The 26,686-nt window shown below is 41.4% G+C and overlaps 1 protein-coding gene across 6 annotated transcripts in view; it reads right to left on the bottom strand.

The window, feature by feature from the left end:
* The window catches only part of znf608 (zinc finger protein 608), a 94,596-nt gene that overhangs the window by 58,445 nt on the left and 9,465 nt on the right, over positions 1-26,686 (bottom strand). For all 6 annotated transcript variants that reach the window (XR_013547061.1, XM_078396268.1, XM_078396270.1 and 3 more), the window contains one exon: positions 8,346-8,598. Coding sequence is in view for 5 of the 6 variants with exons in the window: in XM_078396268.1 (XP_078252394.1) it covers positions 8,346-8,598 (253 nt within the window). In the remaining variant the exon portion in view is untranslated. The remainder of the gene's footprint in view (positions 1-8,345; positions 8,599-26,686) is intronic.

The raw sequence follows: 26,686 nt of genomic DNA on the forward strand, positions 1-26,686 counted from the left end.
CCGTGACCTTGTGGGTTTTCTCCGAGATATTCGGATTCCTCCCACATTCCAAAGACGTACAGGTATGTAGGTTAATTGGCTTGTTGTACATGTAAATTGTCCCCTAGTGTGTGTAGGATAGCGTTAATGTGCGAGAATCACTGGGCGGTGCGGACTCGGTGTGCCGAAGGGCCTGTTTCCACACTGTATCTCTAAACTAAACTAAAACTAAAACTCTCAAACAACCCACTACCTGCCTCACCAGTGTTAAGGTGCATTGATCCCTCATGGGACTTTTCAGCTAATTAAGAACCCAAACCCCAAAGGGCTATGTGTCTGGGTATGTGTGCATATGCACGTGTTCTTATTTAACTATCATGTCAGTTATCACACTGTTGGCTTTTGGGAATAAGAAAAGTTATTTTCCAGATTGTGTACCTTACACAATTAAAAAAATTAATTATTACAAAAGATGGCAAGGACAATGTGGAAAACGTATTTAACTCGGCAAAGTCGGTCTGTGGTTTCATTAAGGGACTTAGGCAAACGCAACTGAAATGGAGGAAATCCCACAGGAAGGCAGGGACAGCATAACGTCAAGTAATTAGTTTAATTTAAAAATCAGTTGTTCAAAAGAAATGACATTTTAATTGCATTTTGGAAAACTACAGGCTGCATTTGAAAACAAACTTTTAAGTGATTTGAGAAGTAAAAGCTCAAGGTTTACAAAGCAACGCCCTATACAAATTGTTCTACATCTCTCAAGCCTTAGTGCACTATATGTCAAAGTAATGTGGGAGTTGGCAGGAAATGAAGCCTTAAAGTAAGACAGACAATAACAAAGCATTTTGGAAAAAAATAAAATTCCATCCTCTGCCTTCTAAGAACTCCGCCTGCAGATTCCAAAATCAATGAATAAAAGACATTAGCATGAAAATAAGTGCCAGTGCGAAGGAAAGGGGGCTATCGGCAACATTAAGCAAATTCCTTGCTTCAAGACTTGTTCAATGAAATGCAATTCAATAGAATACATCAAAATATCCTGGCAAATTCAACAGCCTGAATGTCAACTTTAAATCAATTACCAGTTCAATGCTACGAAAGATGCATCTCCTAATTTACTTATATATTTTTGTAGAATTGTGTTTCACTATATCAGAATGAATAAGTCACTAAATCTTTTTTTTTCAATCTGCATACCTTTGCGGAAATCTTTTTCCGTATGTTTATAGGTGTTGCAGTTATGCCATGGCCTTCTTTGCAGCTAAACTGGTTTGTGAGATGCTAGACCTGAAGTAAATAGGTACCCATGATTTTAAGACTCATTTTTGCTTCCACATTTCACATCACCTTCATCTCAGGCAGTCCCTCGGGGTCGGGGGGGAGGGGGGGGGGAGGGGGGGGAGGAGGCGGACGGACACTTGCTTCCGCTCCTGCTTTGTGTGTTCTGCAGTGGCTAATGAGGCCAATGTGGGAACCAGACTTCCACCTCTGGGGCAGGTGGTGGATGGCAGGGTGGGTGGGTGGGTGGGCTGGTCTTTTACGAGGCAGGCTTCTGCATTCTCCTGATGCGTTGTTTTGAGGTCCTCGGTGCCTTCCCTAAAGCTTTACAAGTAAGCCCTTCAAATGCAGAGCTGCAATCTATAATGGGCAGAGTCTAGCTCCAACATTTTCAGGAGAGCAACCTTTGGGTATATATGTTTTCAAACTTCAATTGTTTTTATAGGAAAATTAAACCCAGCATTTAACATTTACGTACCATGGACAACTGGAAGACAGGCTTCTTTTTTTCAAACCTTTCCGACGGATTGTTACATATTAAGCATATTTACTTCTGAGCTAATCCATCATCCACATGCTGGGAGCCAAAGACCAAATGTCTCACTGAACCTCACATGTGAACATATTTAAACCCAGGATTGCAAGCATTTCTTCGTAGGCATTCCCTTGGATTGGGAATTACTTGCTTCCTCTGCACCAATTCTGTGATGACCAATTAACGATAATGTGAACCTAGCAGATTCTGCCACTGGCCAGGCAGAAGGATCTTGAGAGGGCAGATTGGTGAAAGGGGTGGGAGGATATTTGATTGGGTTCTTGTATGCTCCTTCCATTATATGTCCTTGGCCTCCACCATGCTTCTCAAGGTCCACCATCTCATCAAGGTGCCTTTCTGAATGCTCCTTGGCCAATTGCTATGGACATGAAGGATTACCATGGGACAGTGAGTCTGATTTTAAGCTCATGATATAGAAGACCATCCAGTCCATCAAGTTCATGCTGGTTCTCCACAATTCCATCAGTCCAGTGCCTCCATTTATAACCCTGTAACTTATTCTCCCTTATATACCCATTGTGATCAAATGGGCTGTAATTTTTTTTACCAGGGTGGTTTTGAGGAACTTCTTGAAGAGTTTTCGGAGTCGAGTACTGTAACAACAGAGATTGAGATGAGGATAAGTGCAATGATCCCTGATGTGCCCCAGTCTGTATTGGTAAAATGTTTGGGTTTGTGATGGGGCCATTGAGGAGGATCATCGAAGATAGACACTAAATGCTGGAGTAACTCAGCGGGTCAGGCAGCATCTCTGGAGAGAAGGAATAGTTAAAGTTTTGGATCAAGACCCTTCATCAGACATTGCTTACTTATCAACCCAGAACAGGAGGATGGTGACAACTTTTTGGGGACAGGCTAATCTGAGAAGGGTCCACCAAAATCTCTCGATTTGATGGAGTCAAAGGTTTCTGAGAGGTCGAAGAAGGCCATATGTATTTAGCATCATGTTCAACAGACACTGTGGGCCAAATGGCCTGTTCCTATTCTGTACTGTTCTATAGACAATGTACAGTGGTTGACGCTACTTCCTGCCTTATGTTGGACTTACTGTGCAATGAAAATCATGTCCTTGCATCTTTTAACGGATGTATCCAATTTATGGTTCTGGGAGGAGCTCCAGGTAGGAGCTCGTTGAGGATGATCCTTATGAAGACTTTTCCCACGGCACTCACAACCCTTTTGTACTTCCTGCAAACCAACAATGCTTCCTTTCTTGAAGATGGATACGATTATGGGGTCTCTAAGGTCCTCTGGCGCGCTCCTGTCTTTCCTGATGTGGGGGATGAGGTCTTGAATTCAAATCAGAAGTACTGTTTAAGTACTATGTGTAAGTAGTTCAGCAGTGTTTTATCTGCTCCCCGGGACTGTGCTGTTTCTCAGCAGACAGACGGCCGATTCAACCTCTTGTGGAGCTGAATATATCAATGATGTTGAGGTGTGCTGTAGACAGGGTGCAATGATATTTCCACACAATACCAAGGCATGGTTGAGGCGCTTCTCAAAAGTTAATTTAAACCAACAAACCCACTCATGAAGCCTCATTTTGCTGATATTAATACCTAAACGTTGTTCTGCTCAAAATAGAGGTAGGAGCTCCAGATAAGGAGGGAATCGTGGACGAGGGAGGGAAGTGTTTGTAGGGGGGGACGGAATCAAAAGATTTCAAATCACGTTATTATTTAAGGACGGAAAAGAAAAAAGCTGCACCCGACCTGGATATCCGGCCGCCGTTCATTTCACAACCAATTATATGGCCATTTAGCAAAAGTATTGAACCAAGGATATAGACACACACGTTGTCCCTGAATCCGCAACAATCGGCCATTGGCTGTGACTGTGCTACAATTTAGAAAAGTAGGACAGCCAATGATTAATAGCACAATGTCATCCTTCACACTGATGGCTGAATACCACATCTCAAATTCTTACATTCAAAAGAAAAAGTCAAGAACGAATAGAGAAATTGAAGAGTTATGTACGTGTTAAATGAATACCTACTTGCCTTGCAGCTAATCACCCAATCAACACTTTCCTTCAGAAAGCAAGCTGGCAAATGGCACTGGAGTTTTTCAATGACCTTGTGTTGCCTTTTTCTAACTGACCTTCCCCAGGCAGATCCCATTAACTGCCTGTTATTTTATCTACATTTCAAAGCAAATTTGGCTGGGGTACCCAGGAGGGTTTCTTGCATCAGTAAAGGAGCAGACTGCAGAGTGATCTTTTTTCCCTCTCTGTTGTTGTCATAAAGACGCCAGGTTTTCTGTTTTTGACCTCTGCCTTTTGACATCTTGGCTTCCTGTGGCATCAGCATAACCAGATACGTTCCAGTGTGAAGCTATAATAATATCACAGCATTTGTAAACCAATTCAGACATCAGCCATAAATTATTCAGGGAAGGGCTCTGTTAGTTCAACTACCACCAGTGAGAAACTCTGAGCTATCATTTCAAATTCCCCCTCCATCTTTCCGTGCCCATTTATATTCTTCACAACAGGCCTGCAGTCTCATCTTTCACCACATAGCACCCTAATCTGCCTATTTAATTTTCAGCTTTTGCGATTCTGAATCTATTTTCAGACAAACCTTCGAGAGCCTCTACCAGTTTCCCCTCTTCCTCCCCCCGCCATCCCCTCCTGCCAACTGAGCTTTATTATTCTATTCAAGCCACAGAAAACCCATGGATTTGCAACAAGGGACGGTCACACTGTCTCCATCCCCGCGTTTGCCTTCCCCTCAATCAGTTAATGTTTTATTTTAATGCAACTATTATGTTCTGTATCTAACAAGAGATAGGGTACTCCTTGCAGTGCCGTTTAATGTCAAGTAAGAGGTTGCGGAGGTGGAGGTAGTTGCATGCTTCACACAAAATTCACGGGAGCTACTGTTTGCAATCCATCTAAATGGCTGTGTGTGTACGCTGCCAGCACTGAGCTGCTGGGACTCCTTGTTTGCCCGTTACAATTACACCTTGTAGATTATTCCAGGCACTTGATGAGCACAAACACATTGTTGGTCAGCTGGCTCAGGCAAGAAACATGAGATTGTTTATTGAATCTAGAGTCGGAAAACCGAATACATTAACTCAATGTGTGAAATGCAATGACACCATCAACACCTCACAGGAAAGAAAATCCAACCGCCTTCCACTCCCCCTACCGCACCCGACTGCTCCCGCTGACTGACCCCTGTATTAACCATTTACATCTCTTTCTTATGTTTTAGATTTGGCTCTGGCAAGCAGCTTAAATGTTAGAAGCAAAAGGGTACGACAAACGCAATTATTTTATCACAGTTTAAAGCTGTTCTATAAATGGTCTAGCATACATTAAGTTCTAGTTCTGTGAACATGTTGAGACTTCTTGCGTCAACCCAATTAAATCCATTAATGTGGATTTTAAACCTTAGAACGGAATAAAAGGTCCTTTGCTGTCGTCAGTCTATGCTGCAAGTAAATTCGCATTCACATTGACCCTACAGTAAGCCCCTGATCTTTCTTCCTTTATATTTTTTGTTAAATGCCTTTGAAAATCCAGCCTTTCCTTTCTATTCATACTAGATAATCGCAGCCAAAAATGCTCTGACAGCTTACGTAATGGTCTCCTGAGGCAATTTGTCATGCCAGATATTAGCCATCTTCTGGAGCTTAGTAGCCCATTTGTTTCCTTTCTGCTGTGTGCAAATAGTTTACCAGGCTGCGCTGGGGAAAGAATTGCCTTTCATTCAGCTGCTTCTGCACGTCCATTGTTCGGGCCCCCTCAGCAATTCAACTCGTGGCAATAGTTCCAACCAACCTTCAAATTATCATTGCTGGTGATTGGAACTCTCACATAATAACAAGCTCTGCATTGCTGGCCTTAGGAAATAAGTGGTCATCTTTTCATTTAGAATGCAGGACACCTTTCTTTCCCACTGTTAACAGGATAAAACTTGGCACCCTTTTCTTCAGCCTTTTTTTAACAAGCAAATATTCAAGACCCATTAGCTCCTGCACTTGCAATTTTTAATTAGCGCACTCTGTAATTGAATCATTTGATAAAAACAGGGAACGTTGTTCTTGATTATTGCTGCTTGTCCGCTAACCTGTTAACTTAAATTATTCAAATGAATCCTGTAGATAGACACAAAAAGACTGAAGAAGGGTCTAGACCCGAAACATCACCCATTCCTTCTCTCCAGAGATGCTGCCTGTCCCGCCCGCTGAGTTACTCCAGCATTTTGTGTCTATCTTCGGTTTAAACAAGCATCTGCAGTTCCTTCTTACACAATTGAATGTTGTGTTTGTTACCATGTGAGAAGGGGACTCAGGCTCTATTTTATGAGAAAATATTCTCGATTGCTGCCTACCGGGAGAAAAACCTAACAAAATTCGATAGAAATGCAACAATAAACAAGAATTATTTTTGCCTGGAACTATTTGTTCCGTTCGGGCATAAAATATTCATTGGGTCAGAAGGGTATTTGATTCACCATGAATAACTCTATTAAGGTCACCACAGGCATCACAAACAGCCACACATTCTGGTTCTGGAAGGCAGTAATTTCCAGGAGCCGACTTCTTCCAAACACACTTCACCACATTTTGTATTGAATTTGTAAAAGCCCCCAGCTATTTTTAGCATTAGTCATTGCCTATTTAAAAGGAGAATTTCTCTTTTATTAGTTAACATGAAGAATATACGTTGAAAACAAAACGAGCATTAAACCAGAGAGAATGACCATGAGCATGTTCTGACTTTTCTTATTAACTTTTCAGACTCCTAATTCCTTCACTATGAAAATAGGAGAGATATGAAATTAGAAACCTTATAATACTGCTAGCAATCTCTTTCCCCAAGCATCATGTTGCCATTACAATCTACTGGAGAGAACTGGCCCATTCAATTCCCAATCAAGCATATAATATTTAAAACACACCATTTCAGATGAAACAAAGGGGAACCTCAATGGCTAACAGCGACTTTCATCACAAATGACAGCACAATGTAAACACATAAAACTGCTCCATCACAACTTGAAACCGTAACTACAGATTGGAGGAACAACATTCTTTAGACAAACTGAAGTTTTACCTTGGAGACACAAAGAACTGCAGATGCGTGTTTACAACAAAAAAGCATCAAAGTGCTGGAGTAACTCAATGAGTCAGGCGGCATCTCTGGAGAACATGGATAGTCTTAGTTTAGTTTGGTTTGTTCTTGTCATGTGCACCAAGATGCAATGAAATGCGTTTGTTTGTGTGCTCTCAAGTAAAAAAAGACTGAAGAGGTGTGCCGACCCGAAACGTCACTCTTGGAAAAAGGTTCTGGGAATGTCTACTCTAACTATGCCCCTCATAACTGTATATACTTCTAGCAGGTCTCCCCTCAACCTTGGGTGTTCGAGTGAAAAGAATCCAAATTGGTCCAACCTCTCCTGGTACCTTCTAATCCAGGCGGCCAGGAAAATGAACTTGTCGGCATTACCTAAGGTGACCCTGTCAGGCTGTTGATTTTCCTCACACAACATAAATACAGCTGGAAAGATGCACAGAAACCGGTTTGGGACTGTAATTGTGGATGTGGGTTTCAGCACCAGTCAAGTTAAGCGGGAGAGAAGTCTGACAGGTATGGTAGTGGAAAGAGGTCTGGCGCTCAACTTGGTTTCAGATATGACATCAAATCCACATAGATAGGCCCAAACATGTAGAAACAAGAAACTGCAGATGCTGGTTAATACACACAAGGACACAAAGTGCTAGAGTAACTCAGCATGTCTGGAGAACATGGATAGGTGACATTTTGGGTTGAGATGGTTGAGAAGGGTCTTGACTCAAAATGTCACCTTTCCATGTTCGCTAGAGATGCTGCCTGACCTGCTGGGTCACTCCAACACTTTGTGTCCTTTTCATCCAAACAAGGGCAGTTGCTGGGAAAGCAGTAAGCAGCCAAGGAACAGTTTCCTAATCTAGGTGGGCAAGTTGCAGACTGGTCTTCAGACTGATTAGGGATAAGGGAAACGAGAGATATTGACAGTGACGTGGAGAGATAAAGAACAATGAATGAAAGATATGCAAAAGAAAAACGATGATAAAGGAAACAATCCCTTCCAAGCTGTTTGTTGGGTGAAAATGAGAAGCGATACGAGGTACAGGAAGGAACTACAGAAGCTGCATTAAACCGGAAATAGACACAAAAGCTGGAGTAACTCAGCGGGACAGGCAGCATCTTTGGAGAGAAGGAATGGGTGATTTTTTTCGGGTCGAGACGGACTTTCAGTCTGAAGAAGGGTCTCAACACGAAACGTCACCCATTCATTCTCTCCAGAGATGCTGCCTGCCCCGCTGAGTTACTCCAGCTTTTTGTGTCTATCTTCTGTATATATCTTTATGTATATCTCTATATATACGTGTGTGTGTGTGTGTGTGTGTGTGTGTGTGTGTGTGTGTGTGTGTGTGTGTGTGTGTGTGTGTGTGTGAGTGAGAGAGAGTGTGTGTGCGTGCATATACATACACACATATAATAAATATAAACACATATTTAAATGCCTTACCTTCCTCCGTTTCATGCCACACAATCCCTTCCAGGTTTACGCTAGTCCCAGGTTCACACGGTCCAAGGCATTCTGGCTCAGTCACTACTCCAACCTCACAAGTATTTATTCCCATTGAACGAGTTCTTACTAACAGTTGTTCAACTGGCGCAGTGATGCTGGAGGAAGGAGGAAAGTAGGAAGGCAGAATCTGAGGTGGCACACTCACCGAGATCGGTGGAGGAGGTGCAGGCACAGTGAACAAAGGATCAACCTGCAAACCAAAAAAGGAAAACATTACAACCAAAACTCAGAAAATAACAGACAACACTGCTGCATCATTTTATTGTTCCCGGAAATAAACTAAATCCCAATATTCGTCCCCAATCGAATCATTTTTGGTGTTCAAACAAAAATCTGAAATCTCATTCAACCTTCAGTTCCATTTCATTATCAGTGAGTACCCCTGGTCAAACAGTGTGTTGTTTAAACCGTTAATAATAGACAGCACAAACTAACACAACAAATGCCATCTGAGAATGCCTTTGGGAAGCATGTAGAATTGTGCAGTATTGATAGGAGCTATCAGAAATAATCAATCTTACTCCATTATCATTCAACAAAGAAAAGGGTATTGTACAAAATGTCACACATTAATGAGCACGTGCACAGCATTAATCACTCCAGAGAAAGTTAAAACGTGTAAAAATTAATATTGCTGGAGATGGACTCCATGTGGTTTCTGCCTGTGGACAGGGGAAGTTACAAAGACACACTGTAATCTGGAGAGGATAACCGCAGTGGATAATCATCATAAACTAATGCTTTCAACAAACATGCTGTAGTATTCTCCCTTTTGTATTTTTTGGTCAGCCCATCTTGAATTCTAAGCTGTGATAGTGAGCCATGTGGGTAATAGACTATCATTTTGTACTCATCTTGCACATTTTAACAAGCCTCGGGAAATATACACAGACAAGACCAATTTACTTGTTACGCATTTGAATCAGTTGCCACGAATTGTGGAGAGTGCAAAAAATACTCCGCACAGCTTAATCATTTCAACGCTTGAGAATGATTTACAATAATCGTCTGAAAGGACAGGCACACAATGCATTTACAATCATAGTGCAAGATGGCTTTAACCCTGCCGTTAACTGCATAGCAAAATCTGCACCTGGTTGAAGAAAAAAAATCGCAGCCCCTACCTCCCCATTCCCGATTCCACTACTCTATCACGCTGGTCATATTTTGCATGAGAGAAGTCAAGCCAGTGCGATTATCATGGTTTTTGACACATCGTGAAATGCCATGTAATGAAGAGCATTGTGACATCCTATTTAATGAATCAGCTAGTGTCTGCAACTTGCCCACTCAGATTAGGAAGCTTTTCACAGGCTGGATTGCAGTGGGGTAACAGCTCGGTAGAAGTGTGGGCACATCATTGAAATCCAATTCATGTGGCTCACAGTAATAAAACTGCTGATAGGCAAAGGTATTACATTCTCACTATACCAATCTTGCACTTTGTAATGTAATACCTTTAAAAAGCTCTGATAACAGGATAGCATCTCTCACTCCCAGCAATGCAAGATCTGCTGAAACATAAAGCTCCAGGGAAAGACAGTGACTGCTTTAATACTGAAAGACACATTCTTTGATGAAACCTTCCTTTGTCGTTTATTGAAAACCCATTTCAAATCTTACCACAAGCAAAAGACTGTAATCAAATGAAGCCCTGCGGAGCCCATTACAGGATATATTTTTTCGCTGCACGTAGCAAAAATTCAAACTGAATGAGAATGAAAACAAGAGACACAAAATCTCATTCAGTGTTAAAAGACTAACAATGTGATGGCCAATGAGCCATTTTCCATTAGGCGACACTCTGACACCATCTGTTTCCCTATGCGACCAGCCCTCAGTAAATCTCAAACAGAATCACATATAATCATTATCTTCTAAAAGCAAGAAGATACCAATTTTATTTTAGAAAGGATTTGCTTTGGAGAGGATCAAATAACTGTGTTCCCTCCACTCCCCCCCCCACACAGACACACACCGACACAGACACGCACACACACACACGTCCCCATAACCTGCTCTCATGACTATCCTATTGTGAATGGAATTAGAGGCGCACAGTCTTTTCAGGCAGAGGAGGAGCTCACGTTGCGAAAGGGATATCAGCCATATCGAAAGCACTGGGTGCACAAGACTGAACAGCCGGACGTGGCAGTCTGTCAGAGTGGGGAAAATATATGTCAGAAACAGACGCTCTGCTTTCTTCAGTGTTACTCTAGCGCGATTATTCCCAGGTGTCTGTGTGTACTGATCAGAATCCTGGCAATTCATCACAGAAACCAGAGCAAGGAGAGAGAGTGTATTATCCACTCTGCAGAAGACATTTACACACATAACTAACACTCTGCCCAACTCTCACAGGGATGCCAGATCTTTCCAAAGGCAGTTGGCCATCATTTATTAATGTTCCAAATGTAAATATAACGTGTTTGGGTTTTTTCAACTTCTTTTGCAATACATAATTGCTGTTGATCTGTGTTCACAATGATCAAGTGCCAAATGACTTCGACGATGCACGGTTTTTGAAACTAATTGGCAGAAACATAACCAAAGTAATAATTTATAAAAAGATCTTTCTCTATTGATCTCCAAGCTAGAAACGGTCATGATCCTCCAGTAACTTGCTCGATTTGAAGGTCTGAGAGAAACTCATTCGTTCTTTTGTTCCAGGTGTTAGAAAAGCATTCGGGCATTTTGCAATTATCCCAGTGTACCAGGAAACCTTCTGCAGAAAGATCTCTTTAAAAAATTGACACTGATTTACTAAAAGATATTACACTACCGCCACCAACCCGATCATTAGTACTCCAGCAGCAGTCATGTGAGCACATCAATTATGGGCAAGTGCCAAAAGCTCCAGAGATCCAGCAGATTAACAGGCAATCCTCTGTTTTACAAGTATACGTCAAAAAGAATATTAATAAGAGGAGGGGGCGGTGTGAGAGCTTGTCAGGCTGATTCAGCCATGGATGTAAGCATTTCTTCCAGTCTTTTTCATTAAACTATTCCATGAAAGAAACTGGCACCAACTACAAAGTCTCCGGCCTCCACCTATTCAAAAGCACTGTTGTGGATCACTGTAACATTTAGGAAAGTAAGAAATCTGGAGTTAATTTCACCCTGCTGTTCTGACAAGTATTTAGGCCCCTGGTACTTTTAAAAGCATCACTTCGATACCTTCCCATTTCCACTCCTCTGTTACCAAAGCACCCACATTTATCAAAATTAGCCTTAATTATTGCAGGACACCTGGAATTACATCAAAGTAAAATTCCTCAATGCACAAATATAGCAGAATCTGCACAGGTGTTCTGAAATCCAGATGCATTATAGTGCTGAAGTTTTATTATTTAATACACAAGCAATAGACACATTTATCACAAATATTAGTCCATTAAACATGAGACTGGATCATACATACACACATAATTACTTGTCTCAAGCACACAATAGGGTGGGTTAAAGATGGGGACCCTTATTTTTTTTTGTTTAGTTTAGAGATACAACGTGGAAACACTCCCTTCAGTCAACGAGTCCGCTCCGACCAGCGTTCCCCGTACACTAGCACTATCCTACACAGCCGGGACAATTAAAATGTTTTACCAAAGCCAATTAATTTACAAACCTCTCTAGAGTGTGGGAGCAAACGAGTGTGTGGCACCCGGAGAAAACCCATGCGGTCACAGGGAGTAAGTACAAACTCCGTACAGACAGCACCCACAGTCAGGATCGAACTAGGGTCCCTGTAAGGCGGCAACTCTACCGCTAGGCCACCGTGCAACCATTTTTTGTTTTGTTGTGAACAATCATTTCAAATGCAGGTAATTTATTTACTCGTCGCCTCTCTCTCTATATATATATATATATCCATTAATGCTCTTCCAGGCCACTCCAAGCAGCTCAATGTGAACAACTAAACACAGTATTACTAAAAATCTCTGCAAATGTATTGCTGTCAACTAGTATACCAGTGGTAATTCCCAGTAGGACACACACACTACTGTGTGGTTTTTTTTTTGCTATGCTCCCTGCCCCAAATCCAAGTGCTAATACAGCTCTAATGACCAGGACTGAAAAAAATCTGCTCTGCACAGTTGCCTCCTGTTTTGAATTCATTGCAGCAGATTTACAAGGTCAATGGCAGTAGTCAGCATTAAACATGCAGAGATTTTAAGAGGCCTGGAATGCTGCAGATAGAAGAGCATAAACTTGAGCCAAAGTGGGAGGATTAAAGGAAAGAACAAATATAAAATGGAGTGCATTATTTCCCATGGCATGTAGTTACAGAATCGTTTCAAAAACAAATCCTCATGTTTTATGTATAAGGGAGTGATTTCTTTCCTTTTAACAGAGAACAGAACCATGTCATTTTTTTTCTCAGCGATTAATAACACACAAAGAAAAACTCCGTTCTCAAACATGACGTGTTTCAATCGGGCTATGCCAGAGTTCATTAGCAAACTATTAATTTGCGGGAAAAGGTAGGCAATTTCCCATTTTTCCATTAAAAAATAGGAATTTTACCTCTCCTCCTTCCAGCTCCATCCATAAGTCACTCAGGCAAATGATGATCTATGGGTCCGGTCTGCTCAATATGAACCAGCTTTAATTAGGTTATACCAGCAGATATTCAAAGCAGGTAAAAACATGAGCGGCAGTGTTGTTCAGTCCGTGCCTAGTAGATGGCTCCTGTATCTGTAATTAACATATGGATGCAATCTTCACATTCACTCAATTAGTCACAGACGTTATGGGTAAGCTGAGAAAGCAAATGCTGCTCATCCAAAGGATTTACAGCCACAAGCACCACACCACAAGCGCAATTCCTCCCATTATGCTTGCACAGCCAGTCAGCGCAAACCTTTTTTTTCTTCTTCTCCCTCTTCCAAATGTGAATGGGTTCAACGCAAAACCTTCAAGTGATCCCACTGTCAGGGAGAGGAATGAAAATCAAGAACAATAATGCCTTTCATGGCACCTGTACTTGGCATAATTAGCCCAACCAGTCTCAAATTTCCTGTAAGCTGTGGAGATGCAGCTTCAAAGCAAATGATTCACTCATGCCTCAAAAGAAATTGATATGAATGTCAGTGTAGAAGTGCAGCACGGTGGCGCAGCGGTAGAGTTGCTGCCTTACAGCGCCAGATGCTGATTATGGGTGCTTTCTGTACGGAGTTTGTATGCTCTCCCTGTGACCGCACAAGTTTTTTTCCAGGTGCTCTGGTTTCCTCCCACGCTCCAAAGGCGTACAGGTTTGCAGGTTCATTGGCTTTGTAAATTGTAAATTGTCCCTAGTGCGTAGGATGGTGCTAACTGTACGGCCTGATCGCAGGTCAGCACGGACTCACTGGGCCAAAGGGCCCGTTTCCATACTGTGTGCCTAAAGTGGCCTACTGTGCACTTTATGAGCATGAGGTTTTCTTTCATTCATATCTGCAATTTCCCTGAGCTTCTCGTGTGCTGCAAACCAACACTCTTTACTGCCCTTGTTTCAGTCTAGCTCAGGGCCCAATCCCACTTCTTGTCCTGTCATTCTTTGATCTCTCCTCCCCTCCCCTTTCTCTCTGCAACATGTTTAATTTCTAACCTTTCCCAGTTCTGAGGACTGGTCATTAACCTTAGATGTCAATTCTGTTTCTCTCCCACGTGTGCTGTCTAACCCACAGACTGTTTCCATCGTTTTCCTATTTTTTTTTTCATGTGTTCTAAAAGATAACACTTCTTGAAAACACACCCAACATCGTTCGGAGAAAGTGCACCATGAGGTCCAGAGTTCACGAATGTAAAATAAAACCTAAGCTCTTGTCCTTGGTAATGCCTTCTAATCACTGATTACAAGACCTCTGATGAGACCGCTGTCTTTTGAATCAAGGAATGTTTAAACTTGTGGCAGCACAGCAGTTTATTTTTGGCCCATTTTTTAGTATATATTCCAAAAGACCAAGTACCTGCACTATTGGAGTAATCTTAAGTGCAGTGTAATGTCTAATTATTTTATTTATTTTGGCAATCAGCCAGATAAAGTCTTCCAACATACTTTACAGCTCATTTTGTGGTTTATAATACAGCTTTTAATATCTGTGTTGAATCGATACAGATTTTGGAACGTTTCCTGGAAGATTGTTTTGAACTGAATCATACTTCTTCAATGGGATTTTATTAAAGCAAACTCTGCCACCTTGTATCAGCTTCAAAGGTCAACAAATACACCAAACCTTCTCTTCCTGATTCTTTTATGGTCTTTTAGTTCCTTTAGGGCAGGCAGCAGTGGAGATCTGCTTGCACTAAAACAGCAGCACATCAAGTGGCTTGCCTCTATTCTGCATTACTCCATTAACTAGGGTTAGTGGGGGGGAGGGGGAGTTAGACTGGATAAATGTTTATGAAAAGAAACTGGAGTCGTTTACAATTGATTTGTTGAGCAGCCATTTCACTGGCTGCAATTTATTCAGCAGATCTATGGCATTCAACGCGGGTTAGCATTGCAATTGTTTCACTGCCTCTGCTGCATGCAACTGTTCAATTACAAACTAAAATGCCGCATATCAAGGCTTGCATAGTTACAATTGGCAGCATTTGTCAACAACAGATATTTTTTATTCCAAAAATCTAGTCTGGGCATTTCTGGCTATGTGCAGACACCACTAACAAAACTGAAAATGGTGATGATACTGGAGAATGATGAAGATGTTGACATCTTAATAGCACCGTTAAGGGTGGTTTTCTGTATCAGTTGAGGCTGGGCCTGTTTGCTTCAGGGGGTGGAGAGCCACACAGACAGACTTCACTCTTACAGAGCATCTCTGGTGGAGGTAGAAGCCCACTTCCCCAGAACCCAGACGACAGGTTCCACTTTCCAAACTGGTGCATGCATAAAACTTAACCTAATGGCACCATGTCCTGTTAATCCTGTCACCCTCACCTCATGACCAGCCTGTACTAAGAATTGCCTGGCACCCATCCAAGTGAGAACATCTCTTTGGTCTCAGGAATCCTTGGCCACAAATGTTTAGTTTGCAAGGATTAAGCTTTGGCCTCAAAAGGCGCAGCTGGCGGAGCTGCTGCCTAACTGCGCACGAGTTCGATACTGACCTCGGGGGCTGTCTGTATGGAGTTTGCACGTTCTTCTTGTGACCGCATGGGTTTCGTCTCAAAGTCATGCGGGTTTGTATGTTAATTTGTCTCCGTAAATTGCCCCTAATGTATAAGGAGTGGATGAGAAAGTGGGACAACCCAGACTAGTGTAAACGGGTGACCGATGGTCAATGTGGACTCTATGGGCCGAATGGCCTATTTCCACACTATATCTATAAAACAAAAAAACTGTATAAAGTCTGAATTACAGGGCTCCATTGTCCGTCCACCCCCTCCTTCCTCTCCAGCGGTAGAAACCGGTTTCACAGCTGTGTCATTAGCACAGTATAATTTGTTGTCTCTATTCTTGAACTGGCAACAATCTTGTTTGAAATGTACAACGGCACCTGGAAAACCCCACACACAAAGTAAAACATTCTGCGCAGTGTTGAAGGGTACGTTGAAAGAACTATTGTTTACTGACACAGCATTCAAATTGTCTAGAACAGCTAAGGATAAAATAGCAGTCATTTGAGCATCAACAATGGTGGATTGTAACAATGAGACTTTGCCTTTGGGATTTTATTTTAGTTCAATTGAGTAAAAGTACATTAAAGTGAGAGCATTGTTGCAGTAGTTTGACAATTGCAAACTGCTCAGCAGTAATTCAGAACACAAATTAATATTTACATAGTAAGTAAGCCACTGATTTATGGCAATGTAAGCTAAGTGCAACCAATTAGAAAATACAAAATTGCACAGGTGACAATGCATAAGAAAATTTACAGCATGAAATTGTGTGAGCAATGTCTAGAGGGAAAAATATCACTGCAGTTCAGCTTCTGCAATGCCACTGAAATCCCACTCCACCTCAATCAGTAACTAAAAGAGATGAGAAAAAAATCCAAGTGATACAAGACCAAAACGTTAACATGTTCATAAAATCTGGCTTTTAATGCACATCCTTTCAGAATTTACATTTACATTTCAAGGGCTCTTGCATATCATTTGCAATCTTAGTAACTATCCACCTGGCAAAGCAAAATGATCCCTCAGAACCCAAACCCAAGAGCAATTCACAAAATGCCAAGCAACAGCAAATTAATCGCTTCAGCTTCGAGCTACCCATTAACACGGGTCACTAATTAATTAGGATGCAGAAACAATGGCAGACTTACAGCGTACTGCGTGATTTTTTTTCCCACTCACACAAAGTTCAAATCACAACTCTGAAGGATTTTGCTTTGATTTACTGAATTGCCTTTCACTCTCCCCCCTTTCCCCCCTTTCCCTTCCCCCTACCCCCCCCCCCCCCCCCCCCCCACCCTCCTCCCTCTCCCTCCCCCCCACCCCCCTCCTCTCCCACCATTCTGCCCACAGTGGTTATAAACCTCCGCTACCAATGACTGGTGCCCAATAGCTGGAAGCAGTTTGCCTTGTCAAATCTCTGACAGTCTGCCACGGCCCCATCCCCCATCCTTTGTTTGCTTAAGGCACTTATTGCGCTCAGCAGTGAGTTGCCTTTCCCCCATTAAGAATGTATTTTACCTCCTATTTTGACGGAGAGGGTGGAGGACGAGGCAGTTTAACCGAAATAAGAAACTGCTACTTCACTTCTGGCCTAAAGCTTCAATATTTTTGTTTCACCCTGATACACTGAGACAACATTTGGCTAACAAATTGCACCTTCTCTCTCTCCAAACAAATGATTTGTTCTACATTTCAACCATTCATACATTCTTCTTCTGTTGGCTGCAAGCCAACAGCAAGCTCACTGCCTCTATCAATATTAAGTGTGGTTTAAAATGTAATAACTGGATTTCTGCTACATATGATAACAAGCGATAAGAACAGCATCAACAGACTAAGGCCGCCAAGGTAATGACCATAATTGCATTGATTATTTAATGCTTCATCCTCCAAACATTTTTTTGACCAAGACTCTCAATCCCTAGAGATCATCTCAAACGAGATAAGGTAAACGTAGACATATGAGGCACCCACTATTCTAAATACATGTACATGGTTATCAGCAAAAATGCTCAACACTCTCAGGTAACTAATATCAAGAATCAAGAGTCAATGTATTTCATTGTCATATGTACCGGCAAAAAAACAATGAGAAGCTGACTTACCAGCTCTTTAAACAGGCCGATTAATGCAATAACACACACAGTAAATACCCAATAATTAACAGTACAGAATTTACTCATCAGTAATATTAGGTAACCAGACCATAATAGTGCAAAATCAATGTCCATTGTGTAGCCCAAACAAAGTCCATACAAGATCATATTTGTTGAGGGAGTGGTTAGTGTTGTACACTGTTCAAGTGCCTGACAATTGCTGGGAATATGTTGTTCTTAAGCCTGGAGGTCACAGTTTTTAGACTCCTGTACCTCCTTCCCAATGGTAGCAGCAAGATGAGGCAGGGTGGTGTGGGTCTCTGACGATACTCGCTGTCATTTTGAGGCAGCACCTCCTGTAGGTCCCTTAAATGGCAGGGAAGTCAGTACCTGTGATGAACTGGGCAATGTCTGCAGCCTCCATCGATTCTGGGCATTCAAGTTACTGAACCAGGACGCAAGGCAACCAGTCAGTTTGCAGGAGCAGGAACACATTTTCATTTAGAGGCACACTGGACACAATCTTCACCACATGTCAACTTCAAGGAGCAACATCAACCACAATATATGGCCTCTTAAAAGGCTTTGACTCCCTAGATTGAGAAATGCTGTGAGCACCGTTAGTAAATTTAGCTTCCCAGAGAAATATGTCTCCATCTTATAATCATCGGGTACATGACTATTTCAAACTCAGTGAAGATTGGTGTTAAGTGAGTTTGCGATATCATCCCAATGTTATTTTCAAATATTCTCACTCAATGCTGCACCTGCCCTTAACAGGACAAATGAGCGACCTAGGAGCAACCTAAGTGTTCGCCTGGACCAAGCTCACTCCAAAGTCAGTCGTCCAATTACAAAATAAAGACAACAGCTACTTATGCACACATTTGGAGTCCCAGCTCCTAACTTTCATCATCTCATTCCCTGACGCAGGCGACAGAATGGGCTTTATAGGACTTGTGAGGCTACATTTGGAGTATTGTGAGCAGTTCTGGTTGCCATATTACAAGAATGTTGTGTAGGCTTTGGGGAGGGTGCAGATGAGGTTTACCAGAATGCTGCCTGAATTAAAGTGTATTAGAGAGGTTGGACAAATCTAGATTGTTTTCTATGGAGCATAGGTGGTTGAGGGGAGACCTAACAGAAATATGCACAATTATGAGAAGCATATATAGGTAGAGAGTCTGATCCTTTTTTTCCCCCAAGGTAGAAATATCAACGAGGACAAAGCTTTATGGTGAGAGGGGCAAAGTTTAAATGAGATGTGTGGAGCAGGTTTTTCACACGGAGTGTGATGGTTCCCCGCGACACGCTGCTAGGTTTAATGATGGAGGCCCATACGATTGTGGCATTTAAGAGGCTTTTAAACGGCCACTTAGTTATGCAGGGAATGTGATGGTGATCATGCGCAGCCAGAGATTAGTTTATTCATGGGTGTTCCCTGAAAAATCCCCTGAAAATTCCCAAATATTCCATGAAAAATTGCACCAATTTGACCCACTGATCAAGGTACAATCACGGTGGTTTTGGAAACCTCAAAACCATTGGTTGGAAACTCCGTGCAATGGCAGAAAGAGCACACCACCATCTGATCGACCCACACTACCGCCATATAATGCACCTCCCTCAATTACCTCTGAAGTCTGCTCTGTGCCCTTACAACAGGCGTGGCAACAGCCTCACCCTTATGAGATTGTCACAGAAGATTTATGCTTGCTTCTCTAATCCATGGGGCACTCATGTTACCAGTTGCTATCCTGCAGTGCATCTCCCTTTAAAGCCCAAATCCTAAGCAGTTTAAATCCTTTCAGATAACACCAAATCAGACGTCCATCCTCTGACCACAGAGCAATGAAGAAGCAAGGAACTGCAGATGCTGGTTTACCAAGAAAAGACACAAAATGCTGGAGTAACTCAGCAGGTCAGGCAACATCTCTGGAGGACATGGGGATGAAGGGTCCCAACCCGAAATGTCACCGATCCACGTTCTCCATGGATACTGCCTGACCCGCTGAGTTACTCAGAACAATGTTGTGCAAGTGACACTTTGTTCTCTATGATGCCACCGTGCATTCCTAATGGCTAGTACAACACAAGGTGCAGGAGTAACTCAGCAACATCTTTGTAGAGCATGGAGAGGCAACGTTTCAGGTCGGGACCCTTCTTCAGAGGCTGTCAGTGTCCTCCAGAGATGCTGCCGGACCAGTTACTTCAGCACTTTCCGATTTACTCAAGCTTCCAGCATCTACAGTTCCTCATGTCGATTCCTAGTGGCTGCCATGCTTCCAGGCTTGCACATCTCATTTGGACTGGATCAACAATCCAGATATGAATGCTACGTACTGCTGGAGCACAACAAAAAACTTAACTTGACAGCAGATACAAGACAATACTCGCGGCTGTCTTTAATTGGACTTTGTGTGTAGGAACCGTTGATGCTGGTTTAAACCAAATTTTGACACAAAGAACTGGAGTAACTCAGCGGGACAGGCAGCATCTCTGGAGAGAAGGAATGGGTGACGTTTCGGTCGAGACCTTTCTTCAGACTTAGTCATACATGTGGAAACATGCCCTTCGGTCCAGCTTGCCCACATCGGCCAAAATCGGCCCATCTACACTAGTCCCACTTGCCTGCATTTGCCCATATCCCTCTAAACCTGTCCTATACATGTACCTCTCTAATTGCTTCTTATAAGTTGCAAAAGTCCCTGCCTCAACTACCTCCTCTGACAACTCATTCCAGACACCCACACCCTTTATGTGAAAAAGTTATTACCTCTCAGATTCCTACTGAATCTTTCCCCCTTCACCTTAAACCAATCCCCTGTTTCTCTAATCCCCTACTCTAAGCAAGAGACTCTGTGCATCTACCCGATCTATTTCTCTCATGATTTTATACATAAAACTTTATCTTGCATTAAACGTCATTCCCTTTATCCTGTATCTGTACACTGTGGACAGCTCAATTGTAATCATGTATAGTCTTTCCGCTGATGGGATAGCACGCGACAAAAAAAATCTTTTCACTGTACCTGCGGTACACATGACAATAAACTAAACTAAACCTCCTGCCATCCTGTGGTGCAGTGTGCTTTATAATGCCCTCGACCTTTGAACATTTGTTCAACTGCAGGAGTAGAAAGCAGCAAAGCCAATTATAGTAAAGTAGGTGGCTTGGGGAAGCAAAAAACTGGCAGTTCCAAAGGGCCAGAGGCAATTTGGGATTGGAATTAAAAATACTACACTAATCACATATGACTTCTCTCATTACAGTCCAATAATAACTATGTATGGTTTGGATATTTTTATCATAAAGGAGTATGTCAGTCATTTACCCCCTATTCACTGTCCAGTTTCCAATTTTCAAAGTGCAACCTCAACCTTGAAACAGTACTTGCATAACAAAGTCTTTCATTTTTATCAAAACTGGCGCCCTTGGCTTTTAGAAGCAAATAGTATTTTATCTCTGCAGCCGCATTAGTACAGGAACTTCCAGGGTCAATATTTTGCATTACGCACCAACTGCACATTCTGCTTTTTATTGGGAGTGATGCAATATTTAGCATTCCCCTCTTTGATGTTTTAGTTCTTTAAAATTAGGAATGGAATTCAAATGTACAGGGAAAAGGTGGAGAATATTTTGCCAAGGACGAATCAGAACTTTACACAGTTCAAACAGGAAAGACCAACTTTAACCTCACTTATAAAACCTGCTAGAAATCTAAAACAAAAAGAAAAACCCAGAAACACTTGAAATACTTAGCAGGTCGGGCTGCATGAAGAGAAAGGGTCAACATCTCAAATCAGTGATCCTTCTCTGTGACGTTGCATGACCCGCTGAGCTATTCCACCATTTTCATGTCTTAGTTTTAATGCCGCCCATCCTTTTTCTCCAGAGATGCTGCCTGACCCGGTGAGTTACTCCAGCACTTTGTGTCTATCTTCAGTATAAACAAGCACCTGTAGCTCCCTTTTACACATGCCTGATCTTTTTCCCTCTCGACCCGATTCTCCTGCCTTCTGTCTGTAACCTTTGACACCCTTGTTACTTCATAAACGACGGAAACAGAAAAGAGAGGTTATTTCTGCTACTACATGCGCTCTCTTTTTACAAGGTGTTTCTTAAAATAATAAAGTAGGTCTTCTGAATATTATCTTAAAACAATTGATTTCGAAACCATTAGAATTTTCTACAGGATTTTGCTATCTACGCAACTGTTCCAATGAAATAATAGAATGCAGTTACTTTATTCACTGCTAAGTGGAACAGTTTCCTTTGTCCATTAGTAATGTATGACTTTAAAACAGGAGGCCGGTTAGCAAAAGATCAAGGGTGCAAAGATAAAAAAAACAAATAGGCCTTTCATTACACTTCTGACATTGCTCTACAAAGGCAAGATTGTCCAAAGCCTACCAGTGCAGGACAAAGAAGGAATTTACATTCGAAGTCAAGATGGGAGGCCGGAGTTGTTTATTTAAAATGAATGTACGAAGAGTATTAATCTAAGAAGGGTGGTCATCGGGATTTAAAATACACAGACATTCCCCAAGTTACGCGAAGACAGAAATGCCAGGAAAGAATGCTAATGTCAGCAAGGAAGGTCCTAACAGAGGAAACAGATTGTGCAGGATAATACAGCATTGGTGTAATGGAAACAGCTGCTTGTTTTATACTCCGGTGTATGGCATCTGCTGCAGCATCATGGGAAAGGTTGGTTTAGGATTTTGACAACAAATATAAATTCAGACAACTCACCAAACAGCAGGATGCAGAATGTGCACAAAGAGCTGGAAGATCCCTTTAGAAATACAATGAAAGAATAAGAAAACAAATTCCAGCAGGACTGGGTTCAGATGCAGTGACTGAGAAATGGCACTGGAAGGTTGTGGATTGAAATGAGATTTCCTGTTGGGTTCGAGCATTGCAGAAGAGGAGTTACAAGCAGCAATAACATCAAAATAAATAAATAATGGGGAAAAAATGCAATGCAACGTGGACGGGCTGAAGTACTACATCGGCAGTATATCACTTTGCCCATTTCCTGCCTTTGCCCTGAAAGCAGTGGCCCACGTAAGGATTTGATGAAATGCTTCACCTGTCAATGCAAATCCCACTTAGTCAATATTCAGTGCTAAGTGTGCCATATGTGAAAGCTTCAGGAGAGGGCTGAAAAAAAATGAAATACACCCCTTAATAAAGCTAAACCAGTGCAAGCCCATCTGCTTCAATTAGAGGAGTCAAATTAGAAAAATTACAGCTATCAAGATGTTTACAAGGCAAACCTGTTATCTTTGAAGAAACACCTTCCTTTATACCACAATGCAGACAAGATAAGTTACCATCCAGCATCTTGCTCACAGATAGTATTTTATTCCAAATTAGCTTATCCGTATGTTGTTTCATTTTAAATGGATTAATTGCTTGAAAAAGGTTAATTTACAAAGAATAAATCTTCGGGGAAATAAAGAAATACAATGCGAGAAGAGAATTTATTTTAAATTTACATGTAATACTTTTAGGAAGTTAAGCTGAGTTCTTGACTATACCTCATGCAATAAGGTTTAATACACACTCATAAAATGATTAAACAAATGCAGAAATGGTAGGAAGACAAAGCAAGGGTAATAAAGATTCAAATGTCTGGTTACTAAGGGGACATGAAGTACTTCACTCCTTTTTCAATTAGCCAAAAAGGTATTATTTTTAACTGCACATCAACAAATTGGTACGGTTAAATGAATACCTACCTGAAGCATATTATAAGCCTTCTGTTTCTCCTGACTAACGTAGTTTCTTTATGAATTTAATCTCATTACAGGATTTTTGGCAGAGGACAAATATTCTATTGCTAAATCAACATTTAAAAAGTATCCAATGCCAAAAGAAAGTGCACACAATTTAGTCAAAACAAATAGTTACAATTTGGTTTAAAAAAATAGATATAATCCACATCTCCCTCTCAACATAAAAATGAAATAGCAAAATCCTGACATGTGACCCTGGAGAAATGCATCACCCCTCCCCTCACGAATTTGCTTTCAGCTCTCAAAAATGATACAAACACTCCTATTGTCAGCCAATCCACGTTTAATCCATGCATTAATGTCTGAATAGTTTTACAACCCTTCATTCAAATGCAAAGCCTTTGTTCAACTTGCCAAGACCATTTAGTTTGGATTAAAGGAAAAAAAGCAACAGACACACTGTACTAAAAACCATCACAGGCACAAAGCAGCCTTTGGTATTACTGCTGTCCTTCTCCTTTAATACCCTTTAGTGGCAAATTATCGCTTGGCCTGGTCTTCTGTTCTTCACTAACAAAGGTTATCCAATTTGAAGATCTCGTCCCAGTTAATGTTCCAAGCTGCTGAATTAAAATGCTGGTTCAAGCATCTATTTAACCTAATGAATATGCTTTTTGGACACATCTTTCACAAAGCTTAATTTGAGGTTTCTTTAAAAATAGAATTTGTGCATTTCAGCTGGTCAAAAGCACATATGCACAGTGCTTCATTCTGGCGTTTCGTTCCCCACACAAAGTCTCACTGTAGAAGAAAGGCTGTTTAAAAAAAAAAGCCTACCACAGTGTTCAATTTGAAAGACCTCTAGCAATTCCGTCATGTTTTTTTTGGGAAACATAGAACTTGACCATTGACAAACTGAAACACCATAAATCATGTATTATGTTAATTTAATACAGTTAAATGATAGTGAACAGTTAGCTTTAACATTTTAATAGATCACTATCCCTGTACTTGAGAACTGGACAGCTTTTATTTTACTTACGGAGCCAAGCTCTGTACTGACAGATACCCTCAGCCTTTGGTTTTCTATAAGCATTGGAAAATTTGTGTTCAACAGGGTTTGTCTAAGCTCAAGGGCGAGCTTTATGCTTAGCTGGCTACAAGGTTTGATTACACAGATGGATTTCCTATTCACTTCATTTCAGATCCTGTGTTCAACTAAAACTGCAATTTCTTCCATCAGGGTCATCTCCTGCAACATTTTAGTCACAGATTCCACCGATAGTTTTAAAAAAAACTCCCACAGCATGGAAATGGGCACATTAGTCTGTAAATCACATAAAAATCATTAAAAATGGCTTCATAAAAGAACACAGGAAATTCCAAATCTCCCCAGACCAAATACTTCCAATGGGTGTAACTATGGTTATTGTACTGAGAGTGGGTGTCAACTGAAGGTTCCTCCTTGGATTTATTTTTACGATTTGATGTAAACGGCAGTGTGAGGATGAGGAACTGACCTGCAATCTCCTTTTCAAAGTGGCCCAGCCTACACACAGGAAAATGTGGCTTACTAATCTTTCCGAAAATGAACTGCAATAAATTGGAATTAAGAATGTCATTGCTGTGGTTTGACATCCATATGAAAACACACCATTATGCTTCTAATTATCTTGACCCACATGGGAAAAGCAGGAATGCATTATGTCTTAATGATCACAACTAGAGGTCCTGGCTTTTCTTTTGCAAGGAGCAGGGAAGATCCTCCCTGCAGCTTCACTATTAACATGTCTGTTTCCTGTCAACCCACTCAGAGATAATGTCATTTATCTCCAAGCGGCACAAGACCAGTCATTAGCCTCAATAAAAAGACCTCGAACAAAGAACAGTGATTGCTATCCGTTGCTCAGAGTCTGCAGCCAAAAAAACTAATTTAATTGAGGGAAGGGGGTGTGGAGATACTGAAGTGCTATTTATACACACACCAAGCAGAGGCAAGGCTCGCCTAACATATGATTACTGTCGAAGGTTTAAGTAACCACATAAAGCACCAGCCTAAACGCTTTGTAAGTCAAGAGAATTTAATTCTAAACAGGAAGAGATAATGGGGGGAGATGCTCAGCGGGTCAGTCAGCGCTGCTGGATAAAACAAACCAGTCAGCATTCTGGTGAAGAGTGCAAACACAAAACATTCATCTGACTCCTGCAAAACATGTCCAGTCGTGCTGCTTTTCACTTTAATTTTTTGTATTATTTTTGAGTGGTACAACATTCTTTGACAAACATGGATCGATTATTTTTCGTTGGTGATGGTCTGAATGAAGGCGAATAAATGTAAATGGAGTTACGGTTGCTGTAATACACCCGAGATGGGAAAACACTTGAAGAAACAAATGGTTTTCTTAGGGGAGGGGGGAGGGGGGATGCGATGGTTGGATGTTTTAACAAATCTGAGAACAGAATAACTGAACTGTCCTTGAGATTTTGCCTATGTAAATGAAGGTTTATCACTGTGTAAATAAAAGCTTTGTGCAGCTCAATATTCTCATCATAAAACCTCCGCAAGAACCCTAACTGCATCCACATCTCCTAATTACTGTTCTGAACTTTGTTATTAAAACATTCATGCACGCACTCTCTCTCTCACTCGAACACGCACACACCCACAAAGCTGCTAAATACTGAGAAGCTTTCAGATTAATCCTCCCCTTTCCATTTTAATTTCATACAAGGAATTCCTTTTTAAAAGGCCAACGGCATATCTCTGTTCCATATATGCACGGTATTTGCATTCCAATACTTCAGTAAGTCTATTGTGTTTAAAGAACACACATTCATCTTGTCTCCCAGGTGAACCATATGATTCGCTTTCTCTTACCTTTGTTACAAAAATCTGCGGCCACAATTTTGATTAATGAAATAACTTGCATTCATGTATTCTTTTAACTAATTAGGACATCCATCCATAAGGGTGTTAGAGCCAAGCAAAATGTTAAATGAAGGCATTCCCGGGGGTTAATGTTGATCACATACTCAAATGGACATGCCACATATATTCCATGATCACTGGACCAAGACAGACAGAGGCTGGATATCCTGCAAGAGGTCTTCCCTCTCAACACTCCAGGCTCATTCCACTGTCTAAAAGGCACAAGTCAGGAGTGCAGGAACACAATGAAATCTCTCCTCATTACCTGGATGTGCGCAGTATCAACCACCATTGCCAATCTCAACACATATCAGATAAAAGCTGCCCGCTTAACTGAAACACGATCCATCATTCCGAATGTTCATTCCCTCCACCTCAATGCACAGTGGCTGCAGTGTGAACCA

This window comes from Rhinoraja longicauda, chromosome 3 (genome assembly GCF_053455715.1).
Source record: "Rhinoraja longicauda isolate Sanriku21f chromosome 3, sRhiLon1.1, whole genome shotgun sequence".
NCBI classification, from domain to species: Eukaryota; Metazoa; Chordata; class Chondrichthyes; order Rajiformes; family Arhynchobatidae; genus Rhinoraja; species Rhinoraja longicauda.